At 55.5% G+C, this 13,286-nt stretch overlaps 5 protein-coding genes and 1 non-coding gene across 6 annotated transcripts in view; 2 read left to right on the top strand and 4 right to left on the bottom strand.

Moving 5' to 3' along the window:
• CHGG_03423 (uncharacterized protein) overlaps positions 1-1,142 on the top strand; it is a gene marked incomplete at both ends in the record, with an annotated part of 2,524 nt that extends 1,382 nt beyond the window's left edge. The window contains 4 exons of the mRNA XM_001229938.1: positions 379-455; positions 513-744; positions 910-989; positions 1,125-1,142. Coding sequence (XP_001229939.1) covers positions 379-455; positions 513-744; positions 910-989; positions 1,125-1,142 — 407 coding nt within the window. The remainder of the gene's footprint in view (positions 1-378; positions 456-512; positions 745-909; positions 990-1,124) is intronic.
• Positions 1,143-1,622: 480 nt separating this feature from the next.
• CHGG_11264 lies at positions 1,623-1,724 on the top strand. Its single transcript has one exon. It is a non-coding gene; the product is annotated as a tRNA-Ser (tRNA).
• A 1,301-nt stretch (positions 1,725-3,025) lies between these two features.
• Positions 3,026-3,638, bottom strand: CHGG_03422 (uncharacterized protein; the record flags this gene model as incomplete). Its single annotated transcript, XM_001229937.1, has 2 exons — positions 3,026-3,345; positions 3,554-3,638. 2 exons carry the CDS (start codon positions 3,636-3,638, stop codon positions 3,026-3,028), a joined length of 405 nt encoding a protein of 134 aa, XP_001229938.1.
• Positions 3,639-4,077: 439 nt separating this feature from the next.
• Positions 4,078-7,107, bottom strand: CHGG_03421 (uncharacterized protein; the record flags this gene model as incomplete). Its single annotated transcript, XM_001229936.1, has 4 exons — positions 4,078-6,071; positions 6,125-6,513; positions 6,569-6,723; positions 7,030-7,107. 4 exons carry the CDS (start codon positions 7,105-7,107, stop codon positions 4,078-4,080), a joined length of 2,616 nt encoding a protein of 871 aa, XP_001229937.1.
• A 1,935-nt stretch (positions 7,108-9,042) lies between these two features.
• On the bottom strand, positions 9,043-10,842 carry CHGG_03420 (uncharacterized protein; the record flags this gene model as incomplete). The annotated part of the gene is made up of 2 exons (XM_001229935.1): positions 9,043-10,388; positions 10,449-10,842. 2 exons carry the CDS (start codon positions 10,840-10,842, stop codon positions 9,043-9,045), a joined length of 1,740 nt encoding a protein of 579 aa, XP_001229936.1.
• A 1,156-nt stretch (positions 10,843-11,998) lies between these two features.
• On the bottom strand, positions 11,999-12,719 carry CHGG_03419 (uncharacterized protein; the record flags this gene model as incomplete). Its single annotated transcript, XM_001229934.1, has 7 exons — positions 11,999-12,082; positions 12,165-12,180; positions 12,238-12,276; positions 12,341-12,438; positions 12,518-12,539; positions 12,609-12,641; positions 12,700-12,719. The coding sequence occupies 7 exons, from the start codon at positions 12,717-12,719 to the stop codon at positions 11,999-12,001; spliced, it is 312 nt and encodes a 103-aa protein (XP_001229935.1).
• Between the last annotated feature and the right edge of the window lie 567 nt (positions 12,720-13,286).

Raw genomic sequence — 13,286 nt, 5'->3', positions numbered from 1 at the left:
TTGACGCTGACGCTGAGGTCGCTGAGGTTCGACCCCTTTACGACCACCTCTTGACGATTCCCTCGGTATGTGTCGCCCTCTGTATTCTTGTACCCAAAACTGCTTGCTAACATGAGTCCAGACGGTGCTCCACATCATAACCCTCCTCATACTGACCCGCATCTCTGAGTAGCTCAACCAACGCGCCTATGTCGCCGTCTGGCAAAACATATGGACTCTGCCCTGCATCATCGCCCTCCGTTTTTGGCCCGGCGTAATCGACAACGCATGGGGGACTTATGCTCTGATCACTGTCCTCCTATCCTACCCCTACTGCCGTACACACCCCCTCTCCCCATAACCGCCCCCCTCTTTCACAGGCTAACCACCCATTCTCAGACGCAATCAACGTAGCATGGGTCTCCAAAAACGCCAACAACGTCGGCACCCGCACCGTAGCCTCCGCTCTCTACAACGTAAGCCCTCCCCCTTTCCCCCACCCCCCAAAACCACCAACACTAACCCCCCTTCAGATATCCGTCCAAATCGGGCACGTAGCCTACTCCTTCATCTACGTCGAGTCGGACAAGCCCTACTACCGGGACGGCAACACCAAGCTGTTCGCCATCAACCTGCTGTCCATTCTCGTCTTCCTGGGCACCAAGGCCTACTACGTGTACCGCAACCGGGCCAAGGAGGCGGTGTGGGCGCGGATGAGCGCCGAGGAGCGCGCGGCCTACGTGCGCACGAGCGATGTCAAGGGGTGTAAGCGGTTGGATTTTCGGTTCGCGCATTGATTTTTGTCCTTTTCTGGGTTTTGGGGGGGTGGACTCCCGACTCGCTCCCGTCAGAGAGGGAGAGTTGGAAGAACAAGGGGGTCGTTGATGAAAGTGCTAATAGTGTGGTTCACGACCTACCCAACTATTTGAGATAGTGTATACGTCGGTGTCGCCACTGCAGAAGGCGGTGGGTGTGAAGCCAGGAAGCTTCGTTCTAGTTATTGCCCTTGCGTATGTGAACTTGACTGTAATCGGATGATTCCCCCGATTGCGATGAACTGTAGGATCAAAGTTATCTGAACTACAAACAATGTGGTTAGATGCGATGACTTTCCCACCTTAACATATTTACTTCCTCTTACCTAGCATTCGTACCTATGTTAAAATCCGAAACACTGACGACTTCGGCTGGAAGAATGGGTTTTCGACCGACGAAAAACGCCTAACCTGAGCGCATCTGCTATGTGAGAGACAAGTGTGAGAGACAAGTGGCATCAAGGCGAGGCACAGGGGCACTGCAAGTGCCGACTCAATTCTGCTAATCGTAAGATGGGGAGAAAGGAGGAGAAGCTGGAAGATGGATGGATGGATGGAATTTATTTCGCCCGGAGGCACTGGGCCTATAGGGCCTTAGTCACGCTAACTACATCCGGATCAAATCGTTTTGCCTTTAACTCGTACAAGCCCCCCTACTTCTTCCCTCTTTCTCGCTGCACCATTTACCAAATGCAAGAGCAGGTGGCAGCAGAGCAGCTCAGTGACCGGTTTTGTCCACGTGTCTAGCGTCCGATCGGCAGCAGCTTAAAGCGGCACATGCTACGTGAAACATCAATAGTTGCAGTCTAACAATGACTATGTCAACCAGTCACTTTGGCGGAGATCGGTTAACGCGCTGCCCTGCTAACTTTGCTTAGCAGCTCCAGGCAGTTGCCTTCGGGAGCGTAGGTTCGAATCCTACAGGTGACGCATCACTTTTTCTTTTTCCTCGGTGCAAGTCCACCATCAGCCTGCAAAGCAACAAGATCGCCGCTGTTCAATATTATTAACTCGCTAATTAGCTATCTTGAGCGCTCGGAATACTAAAAAGAACCTCCTTTTCCTCGCCTCATTTGCCTCAGTTCTTCCGTTTAGGCAGCTTCTTTGAGGGTGGGTATCCTCTGAGCCTCCGTGGCTCCGGCCGTTCGATGTGACCTTCTGCTGTTTTGGGCCGCTCAATATGGTTATTCGCTGATTCGTGCCCTTCAGCGAGCCTTCCCGGTGATCTGGGCTGCTCTGTGCAGGCCTCCACAGGCTCCGGCCGTTCAATGTGATCCCCTGGTTCTCTAGGCTTGTCGATGTGGTAATGTGGTTTACCATCATCTCCTGCTTGTCCGTTCTCAATGGGTCCGTATGTGAACTCGGACCGTTCAGGGTGGGCATCTGTTGATTCGGGACGTCCAGCATGGTCTCCTACTAATCCGAGTTGATGGGTGTGAACCTCTGCTAGCGCACACAGAGTTTTGATGTCGACGCAGGTCGGAACGCCCTCCTCTCTCTCCCCATCCTGCGTCTGATACGCCTGTCCTGCATACTTTAGGTGTGCGTCCATTACTTCCACCAACTCCGGCATAATCAACTCATGTGCCAACCCCAGCGCAAAGTCCCTGGCCCGGGTTGCGGCCTCGCCGACGATCCCCGAACCCCCAGTAGCAGAACGGTTCGGGTCCGGAACCGGGATGATCCCAACCTCAGCGGGTTTGCGGAACACATATTGCAGGTTGTCGAACGGATACTCGAGTCGACCAAATGCTTCAAACCCAAACTTGCGATACCAACCCACTAAATTTGAGGGTGCAATCGCAATACCGTAGGCCTTGTTGGTGTCCATTTCTTCGCAGATTTTCGACAGAACAAGCGTCCCATGTCCTTGACGTTGATGATCAGGGTGAACAATCAGGTGAGATATCCCTATGCATTTGAGAACGGTCAGTAAGCTGGGTCTCCGCAGCAGAAAGAGAACCTGACTCACGGCAGATCAAAGCATTGGGGTCATTCAGGCGCTCAACAATCTTCTGTCGTTCGTAGTTCGTTGTGGCCACTAGCCGGGTGAGGTTTTCGACGTTTGGCAGGGCTGGTGCTCCGATTCCCATGGGTGTTCTCACGCACAGCCCCCCAGCAGTAATGTCGGACGCGGCTCGGGCGACGTTCCCGGCAAGTATCAACGTACTGGCTCGTTCCCAAAAGACCGCCCAGTACGCCTGTGGCCCTTTCCCATCAACAACCTTGTCCTAGCTGTGTCTCAGGGCGTGGCGACCACTTTCCGACATGCGTGCCAAACCCAAGGCGTACCACATCGCCACTTCCAGGATCTCCATCGAGATGTCGGATTGGCTGCTGTCATGCCTGAGAGATGGAAAGAGGATGTGGGCGACGGATTTCGTCCCGTGGACGGCCAAGTCTTGTTTGATGGCCGGAACAAACAGACCATAGGCGATGTTGACCATGTCCCCATACGAGAGAGTGTGCGCATTGCGAACTTGCCGGCCAGGTTGAGAATCGCCGCCGAGGCTGTGAATAAACAACACGGGCCTCGTTACAAGAGTAGCACCTGCAGACGAGGAATAAAACAGCAGGCGTGAGTCGACTAACAGTGCCCTGAGAAAGTCTGGACGTCATCGCTGCCATTGGCGAGGATTGATGGGGCATTGCCGACGTAGCGCTTGCGAAAGTGATCTCGGAGTCAACAGATTTGCTTTCGCTGTCCTCGTCCAAGGACCCATTAGCCTGGTTGTTGACCGACTCTGAAACAGAGGCACTGTTGTGCCGAACCTTGTCGAGGGGGCGGTTCTTGTCTTCGACGGGATCCCCGTTGCCAGGGGAGGTTGGCGTGTTTGATGACATGTTGAATACCTAATATGAAGGGTGGAAATGTTATCAAACACTTAGGGTATGCGGATAGTTAGAGGTTTTAGGTGGCACGAAGTTATTGTTGAGAAAAGTTAAGCAAATGGGAAGTTTATTTGGGATGGAGGGACTATTAACTTCCCTGTTGAGGTGGAATTGACTTTCGTGTTCGGTGACCTCGTTCTTTCCTGGGGAGGACGAACCAACTATCAGAGAAGGCATGGCCATCATCTCACATGCTCTGCGTAATTACCCGCACATGTTCCAACACATTCAACCCAAAGAAAGCCAAGATGGCCAGCAGCGAACCCATTAAATAATTAAAGAGTACCTCGCTAATAATAAGCCAGACTACTGTCATATAAATCCCCAATTATTACCATCATTATAAACCTCCTTCCCAAATTTCACCCCCTCATCAACCACCATCCACCGCTCAAGGCAGCTCAATCTTGAGATCCAACTTCCGGCTGCTCTTGCCCACAAACGCCGTCTTTTTATGCTCACTGACCACCCAGTCCTGCACCTCAATATCCCAGTTGCTCAGATCCCTCCTAGTCAGCCGGCCCGTGAACTGCTTGGTCTCGCCGGGGTCGATGCGCATGCGGTCAAAGTCGCGCAGCTGGACCTTGGGGTCCTCGGGCCCGCCGAGCGAGACGTACAGCTGGGGCACCTCCTCGCCGACGATGGCGCCCGTGTTGGTGATGTCGGCCGTGATGGTGTACATGATGTCGTACAGCTGGCGGTTGCCGCCGGGCGAGTTGCCGCCCGACGACCGGAGCAGGGGTTGCGCGTCGGCGTCCAAGACGTGCGGCGGGAGGAATTCTTCCGCGGTCTGGCCGTAGTGCGGGTCCGCGGAGGCCTTCTTGGCGTCGGTGGTGTTGACGTAGGGGTAGATGTACTGGTAGATGTAGGAGAAGTCCTCCTTGGGGAAGAGGTAGTCCTTGAGGTCGGTGGAGAAGTTGCCAAAGGTGGGGGCGGCGGCAGTACTGCCGGTCGTGGGCTTGTACTCGCCGGCGTTGGACTTCTCGACGCGGATGTTGCTGTATTCGAAAGTTGTGTAGCTGAGGCCGTGGCCGAACTCGTAGATGACCGAGGAGTTCTGCTTGTCAAAGTAGCGGTAGTCGATGAAGACACCCTCGCTGAAGTCCTGCTGGGGCGCACCGTTGCCGTTGTTGGGCTCGTAGAGAACATCGGCTCCGTAGGACTCGCGGGTCTTGCCCCAGGTGAAGGGCGAGCGGGCGGCGGGGTTTACGTCACCGTAGAGAACATCGGCGATCGAGTTGCCCGACTCCTGGCCGGGGAGACCGGCCCAGAGGATGGCGGTGATGTTGGGGCTCTCATACCACTCAGTCAGAAGAACGGGGCCGGTCGAGTGGATGACGACGATGGTGTTGGAGCAGGCCCCCGAGACACGCTTGACCAAGTCGTCGCCGTTCTTCCAGAGAGTCAAGTTCTTGCGGTCACCCATGTTACCGTCCACGTTGATGTATCCCTCACCGGAGTCGGCGTTGACAAAGACAATCGCCGTCACGTTGGCCTGGGAGACGAGGGCATCCGTCTTGTCGTGCGCATAGTTGGAGAGGATGCTCTCGTAGCGGGAGCCGTCCTCAATAGCCCGGGCCTGAAGCGCGGCATCGGGGGTGACAAGGTACGGGAAGTTGGCCGTGCCGGAGCCCCAGCCCATGGCAAGGGTGCCATCATCACAGCCGCGGTCGCTGCAGCCGTTGGGTCCGTTGGGGTTTCCACCAGCATCCTCGCCAATGACGGCTACGAACTTGGGCTTTTGCAGCGGCAACGCGCCGGAATTCTTCAGCAGCACGGTACCCTTGGCGGCGATCTCGCGGATGAGCTTGCCGTGATCTTCGCGGACATCGACGTGGGAGTTAATCTCCTGGTAACCCTCCTTGGCAACCCAGTGGACCGGGCCGTACGTGTCCAGAGTCCAGAAAGAGAAGTTGATGGGGTCAAAGTCGGTGGTCTTGCTGACCTTGAAAATGGAAGCCATGATACGCATGGCCATGTCATCAACGCGGTAGGCAGGGACAGTGCCGTTGAGGACGGCGAGGGTCAGGTTAGTGCCCCAGAAGCTGAGGCCGGTGTTGAACGATGTATCACCCGGCATGGTCATGTCGAGGCCAGCGACGGCGCTGGCTGCGCCGGTGTGCTGTGCTTGCCAGTCGCTCATGACGAAGCCCTGGAAACCGAGCTCGTTCTTGAGCAGGTCGTTCAGGAGCTTGGAGTTTTGGCAACCGTACGAGTTGTTAACCTGCTGGTACGAGCACATGACCGAGCCGACCCCGGCACGGACAGCATCCGCAAAGGGCCAAAGGTAAAGCTCGTGCATGGTCTTGTCGTCGATGTTCGAGGACAGCGTCTCGCTAATGTTGTGCCCGTAGCCCTGGGCTTCTCCCACCTGTCTGAAGTTCTCTGGATAGTCGTTAGCGTGGAGGATTGCTAGGATGCAACTCGTCACAACTGACCTTGCTCGTTGCCGATGAAATGCTTAGCACAAGCAACAACGCCAGCATCCTGGGTGCCCTTGACGGTCTCGGACATGCCGACACCGGTGAGGACGGGATCGGGGGCGAAGCCTTCCCAGTTCCGGCCGGCAGCGGGCATACGTCCGAGAGGGCCGGCGACAGGCCCGAGCAGGACGTTGATGCCCTTGCCCTTGGCTTCTTTGCCCATGGCATAGCCACGGCGGTACATCAGGCCTCTGTCCCACGTGGCAGCGGCAGTCTGGCCGGAGGGGAAGGCCGAGTTGTAGTCTGACCCACGGATCCCGAGAGGGGCATCGTGCATGCACAAGCTCCGGAGGCCGAAGCGAGGGATGGCACCCGTCTGGCCGACGCACTGCTCCCCTTGCCAGCTGTACTCTCGTTAACAAGGCGGTTCCAAAAGCAGTAGGCAGCTTCCGCACTCACCCAACACCAGTGGTCAAGTTGACCTTCTCTGGTAGCGTCAGCTGCGAGACGAAGTCCCTAGCCTGGGCATAGGCTTCCGCCCATCCATCGGCGTCCGGGTTCATCCATGGGGACGGGTAGTGGGGGTCCGACGTCTGAAGAGCCCTCTTTTGGATCTGTTCACGGTCGTTGTTAGCAAATGAAGCCGTCGCTGGCAGGGCTAACACCCATTGAGCGGCAGATTTGAGCTGCATGTTGGCTGCGGGCTGCAACGTTCAACAAGGCCGCCAATATGGGTAAACAGATGTTGCAGAGAGGAATCTGCCGTAAAAGCGGTCTCGCAGCTGGATCAATGATCAATCCGGAGCACCCCACCAGATCGGATGCTAGCGAGTAATTGCACCCGCACCACCCTGCAAACTTGGCGAAATTACGTGTAGGAAAAAGGTAAGGGGAGAAAGAAAAGCAAGACGGCTTCATACCTTGTTTGCCGGGTTAATTGTGCCCGCAGCAGCAAGACTGCCGCCAGCGAGGCAGGAAAGCGCAGTAGCAGCTTTCATGTTGAACCGCGTAACTTGGTGTGTGATCTGACCGTGTTCAGCTTACACGAGGAGCAGTTGGGCGACCTGACAGTTTAGTGATGGGGAGAGGCAGAGATCACCGCCGGGACGAGGCTCGAGGTGAGACATGACGCAGGCTTTTGGGTGACATACTTGTGCATATATACATAAATCTTTCCCGGGATCGCAAGATTGGTCTTGTTCAGAGATCGGCCCTCCTCTTGCAGGGCAGCAGAGCAGCGGCAGGGCAGCAGGGAGCCGTTGGACCGTGCCAAGTCGCTCGGGTCCCTTGCCGGCAGCGTGGCGAGAACGGCTGCCAGCCCTGGCCTTCGCGTATGAACAATGTGGACAATGTGGGGTCCTGCCAGATCCATCTGGGCCGGCAGTCTTCTCCGCATGTTTGCATTCCCAAGAGGCGGGGAGAACTCTGTGTTGCATTCGCCAGCTCTCGACCTGACGAGTTCGGGTGGCCGTGCTCGTACCGTGGTTGGAAACGGGCCGATCTGGTCGGGGCACAAGCAAGGGTGAGAGCTCTTTGCAAGCTGCATTGAACCCTGTCGTGCTTGGCATTTAATACCGCGGGGAAAGATCGCCGTCACGATGAGAAGTCAGGCTCAATTCACCACCGGAACCACCCGTGAAATTGGAGTCGGTTTGTAAAATCCGTTTCCACCACGTGCCGCGCAGGTGGGAACTCGCAAGGCGCCGGTTGCGGTCGTTTCCTGCCAGGTTACGGTTCCATCGAATGTCACGGAATGACAGTCAGCATAACTTCCACCTGCGCACGTTGAGAGAGACCTGCCTAATACAGGTACGTGTCGGCCATTGCTTCGGCGGCGTTACGTTTTCACGACGCAGCTAAGTCTGTCAACTACATAGTGTATGTATGAGATACTGCGTCGTAGTACCTAATTGATGCCGCATGAAAACGCGGGCTGGTGCCGGAATTCCCGAAGCCGCGATGTTGCCCCGTCCCAAAAACCAATGCAAACATCCAATATGGGGATCGGCGTTGGCGTACCTTGATCCGTTCGCTGACAGTACACAGTAGTTATTCAGGAATCGTACGAAATAGTGTACATAACCTCCCGATTATCCTGTTTGCACAACCTTCAATGATGAAAACGCGTCCCCCGCTGCGTATGTACATATCGGGGGTTTTGACCCTCGCATCTCGTGAGAACTTGGAATAGCTCAATGGCTGTCGCCTGGTGGTGATGTCAGTCCCGATCCCAGAGATGAATGGTAAGGTCCCCGCAGCTTCCCCACACTCTCCCAACCAACTCCAACTTTCCCCGCGGCCCACCACCCCGCAAAACTCGCAAGCTCCTGGTCCCAGCAAAGCCACGAAATCTGCCGTGACACCGTGAAGACAAACTCCAGCCGCGCCAGTACCCTTGCCTGTCCACTCTGTCTTGCCTGTGCACAATATCGGCCCTTTTCTACATGTACTCCGCTGTCGAGGCCCGCTGTGTGTGGGCTACGCTGGGCGAAAGTAACAAATTGAGAACAAGCAGCGAGAAGCAGCTATCCTCAACACGGTCGTATTCCAAGTTTCTGTCCCACCCGCCATCGTTCCACCGCCTTACACCGCAGCCTGCGTGGACCCTAAAGGGCCAATACCGTAGCAATCGAAGGGACGGATCAGTCTTCTTCCCCTTCTTCCCAAGTACTTGGTTTGTTCCTGGTCCAACTCCTCGGCCTTGGGAACGGAGATCCGGGCCGTTCAGGCAAAACCACGGTTATAGTTGCGGGACGATCAGTTTGACTCACGGCTTATTCACCTTGACACGACTCCAGGGCTCCATGAGGTATCCGCAAGCTTAGTCAAAGGTAGGGAGTTACTCGTAACTACAATAAACAATCCTTACTACGTACAGAGGTGCCCTCTCCATGGGGGCCCTAGATGGGTCCATTGACGGCTTATCCCGCGTTTTACTCCTCCTGGTCCACCGCCGGCGTCCAACCCGTCTTCAGCACCTCCCTCATCTTCTCAAGCACCGGTGTGTAAAACGCAGCGTGGACAATGACCTGCTCCTCGGGCAAAGCCTCCCCAAACCGGCCCATATCAATCATCTCCTCCGCAGGGCCCTTCCAATCCCGAACATCCTCCAGCAGGCACACCGCATCAAAAGTGCGAACACTGCTCGAAAACACCGAGTCCCGCTCGTTGTGGATCGCCACCGGCCGCCACTGCACACGGTCCCGGTCCTCAACCGCCTTCTCATACCGATACATCATCCACACGCTCTTGCGCGGGCCCGTCACATCCATAAACACCAAAAAATTCGTCGACGCCACCTCGCCCGGCCCGTCCGACGACCGGCAGGCGCGATACACCTCACCCAACGGCACCACGTACTTGGGCGGGTGGAAGGCGCGGAAGGCGTTGTTGGTGGCCGCCGCGCAGCGCTGGTCCAGGTAGGTCTCGTAGCTGTTGAGGTTCTCCACCTCCTCGCGGGCCACGCCGGGCTGGCCCGCGGGGCGGCTATCTGGGTTGGGGGCCAGCGTGGTGCTCAGGCTGCCGCCGACCTTGAGGAAGTAGCAGATCTTGGTGCGGCGCGTGGGCGAGTCGGTGCAGAGCGGGAAGTCGAAGGACACCCGGCCTTTGACGCACTTCTTCAGGCTGAGGAACTCCTCGTCGGAGCGGCAGTCCCTGCGCTTGATGAAGGCGAGGAATTCGCGCGCCCAGCGGAGGTCGGTGGCGTTGTTGGGGTTGTTGTTGTCGGCCGGGGCTGAGGGCAAGGTCGACGGCGCGGCGCTGTTGGCGGCGGCTTCCCCTTCTTCCTGCTGCTGTTGCTGCTGCTCCTGCTGCGGCTCTTGTTGAGGGTGTTGGGGAGACTTTTGGGCCTCTGGCCGGGGGCGGAAAACAGCCGTGGAACGGGCTTCTAGCGACGGCAAGGAGGCTGCCCGACCCGGGCCGCTCTGGCTAGCACCCGCGGGATTTAGGTGCGCCGTCTTCGCGCGTTTCGATGATTCGCCCTGGCTGCTGGTTTGGTTGGGTTGAACCCGCCGCTTTGGAACTCGGGCTGCCATCTCAGCAACGCTGTTGGGTTCGTCCGTCGCATCATTGTGGGCACGGTCATTTTTCTGCTGAGGCCGGAGGTTAAACCCCTTGGTCGATAGTTGGTTCGCAAGCTGCTGGCGGGCGACCGAGTTTATGGGGTCGGCAGCGATGGATGGGATGGGTGCATCTGAAACAGCGGGCACTTCGCTATTCGGATTGGCAGCAGTAGGAACTGGGTTGGTCACAGCGGCCGCCACAGCCTGAGGCCTCCAAGCTGAGTTGTTGGGGTTAGCCTAGGAGGTAGGATAAGTGCCTAGGGGGGAATACGTCTTACCCTTCAGTTCCTTCAAAATATGGGCGAGAGTCTGGGCGTTCTCATCCACCTTGGCCTCAAGGCGGATACGCTGCTTCTGCTCCTCCTCTGAACGTTCTTCCAACTGATCCAGGCGGTACGCCAGGTAGGTAGTCTGGGCTGACTGTGCCGTGTTGTTCGTTTCTCTGTACCCAAAAGAGTGAGGAGACGGTCGGGCTTGCTGGCCGTGCTCCCAGTTCGGTAGCCCATGAGTTATCTCAGCGACTTGGGAGTTCCGGGGGCGGTATTGGTGCGCGTGAGGGTTAAAATAAGGAGGGCCTTGAAAAGCCGCTCCGGCCGGCGATCCTTGAAAAGGCGCAACAGGGGGCGGCTGCCAGTCGGTCGCCGGGAGACCGTGAGCGAGCCCCTCATCCATGTGGGCATTGTAAGGAACGTTTTCAACTCTTCTGTCTGCGAAGCCTGCTGGCCTAGTAGATTATGAATCGTTAGCGAACCGCCAGTCGGACGCCGGTGCAAACACGGGGAAAGCCGGCCGACTAGGCCAACCCGCTGGGTGGAGGACATTTGATTTACCTTCGGGATTAGTGGTCCACTGAGACATTGCGAAGGGCCTGTCTTCGACCTCGTTTTCAATGTGTTGATGCTGCCTCTTGTCCAAGGCGGGGGGTCAGCTGTAGTCGTGCGAGGTTGGGGAAGATGGTTCAGGTCGCGACCCGGCGCGTTGTATCGCGAAGGGCTTTCGGGCTGAGAAAAAAGGATGGAATCCTCGTAAAGCAAGCTGGTTTTTTCTTTATTGAGAAACGTACGCCTGATGTTTAACGCGTGGCTGAAAAGGAAGTAAGAGAATGGTGATGCTGCCACGACACCAGGCAGAATATGAGGGAAAGTGTTTTTGGTGGGTGAAGAGAATGCAAAAAGGGATGGATCGCAGGAACACAAGTGGTGGAATCAAAACAAAACCGAAAGATCACATCGACATAGAACCTTCCGGACCGTTTGGGATCGTGGGGAACGCGGTGTGAAAGACAGAGGGCGTACGGAGCCGGAGCGGGGGCTCAGGGGCACAGCTCTGAGCCGGCTGTCTGTGTGAATCAACATGCCCAGGTCTTAGCGGAACCAGCATACAATTAACATCAGTTTGCCAAGTTGAAATCACGTCCATTGAACTCAAAGAGCAACAGTGATGGCCAAATGAACCCAAATAATAGATATGCCAGCTTATTCTTTGCTGAGGGTCTAATACACAGATTCAGCTTCATCAAAGCCATGCATATGGAAAACGCCTGATAAAGGACGCCTAACCTCATTATTTAGCCATCCTAATTTTGTTTGATCCGTTGTGTTGATTAAGACAAGCTGGGCAACGCCGCTCCAAACTCAGAATTGAGTTGAATCTCTGGCTTGCCTGTCTAAAGGACCAAGACCAGAATCGACTCCTCCCCAGTGACCCCGGATTACTCCCATCTACACCCATGGTGCGCTTAGCTCAGTAGAACAATGATCACACTGTCACCACGCAGGAACCTATTCTCTGTTAGCATTGGATGATCATACAACGGGGGATGAACTGCTTACATCTTGCTGATGAAACGATCTTTGTTGACCGGCCGCCCCTTCTTGCCATTGTGCACTGGGGTTTCAGTCCACATCTCTTTCTGTTCCACCGTGCGTTAGTACCTCTTTCAAACTCATTATCACAAATTTGAGAGCAGGAGTTTGGACTACTGCTGCACTTACAACGTTCTCCAGAATCCTATCAAAGAGTTAGCAAAATGGCCCATAGTAACCAAGAAAAAAAGAGATTTCTTACATGTTGCAGTGGCGGTCAAAAGCCTTGACTCTCGCAAGCCTAGGCACCAAAAACATTAGTGTTCTGTCCCAAACTGACCCAGTTGCACCCAACCAAAACTCACAGCTTGCGATTCGACCGGATGCTAATCAGCACCTGCGAGTGACTCCGCACAGCCGTCTGCAGCAGCGAGAGAGGTCCGTTGCTCATCTCCCAGTTTTCCTGCACACACACCGTCAGCCACACCAGCCTTCCACAGCCTCTGAGCTTCCTTCCCAGAGGCCAGTTCCCCACAACATACCAGCTGGGCGATCTCATACTCCCTATCATAAAGCAACAGTCAGAATTTCTCTCCCCAGACAACAACGTTATGGGCAGCGACAGTAACTCACGTGCACTCGTTGCGAGGCTTCTGGAGGAGGGCCCTATCGGAATCGTCAGCAAAATCGGTCGGTGGGCGCTTGGTAAATGATGGCAACGCACTGGATATTGACGTCTGACATCTTGTCGATGGTTTGAGGGCGACTTTTTGGGGTTTATGGGTTGCCGGTGGGGAGAGTCGATGAGATGAGAGACGGAGTGGACTTTTTGGATGTTTGATGTTGAGAACGGTGATGAGCAGCAGGTTGATGGGACCCACATTGACGCGAGTTGGCAAGCTGGTCACGTGAATTCAATATTCACCGCCTTTCAAGTCAAGCATCGTTCTGCCCCCTTGCAACCACAAACACCCACTCTTCTTTGTCATATTTGAAATCATTGTGAGGAAGGGGGGGGGGGGTTGAGTTGCTTATGGTGTTTTTGTCCAGGAAACTTTTCAGTGAAAGGATAGACATGGAAGCTCGTTTTTTGGGTTAAATTGGGAGAACTGTTTGTTTAAAAAGACCGAGACATGATTTCAAGCAGACTCCAAGGAACATCAAGCTATTGTGGCAGGAGCAGGATTGAAGTACAAATCGTGATTACATTTACTATACCCAAGAGACAGTATTACTCGTTGGTAAATCCAGAGTTCCCCTTAGCACGCACTTTTCCCTGATCCACCTCCTCCAACCAGGGCCATTCACCCA

The sequence above is a fragment of the Chaetomium globosum genome, genomic scaffold (assembly GCF_000143365.1).
Source record: "Chaetomium globosum CBS 148.51 scaffold_2 genomic scaffold, whole genome shotgun sequence".
Taxonomy (NCBI): Eukaryota; Fungi; Ascomycota; class Sordariomycetes; order Sordariales; family Chaetomiaceae; genus Chaetomium; species Chaetomium globosum.
Note: the sequence above shows the minus strand (reverse complement) of the source record. Positions and strands in the feature narration are given on the sequence as shown.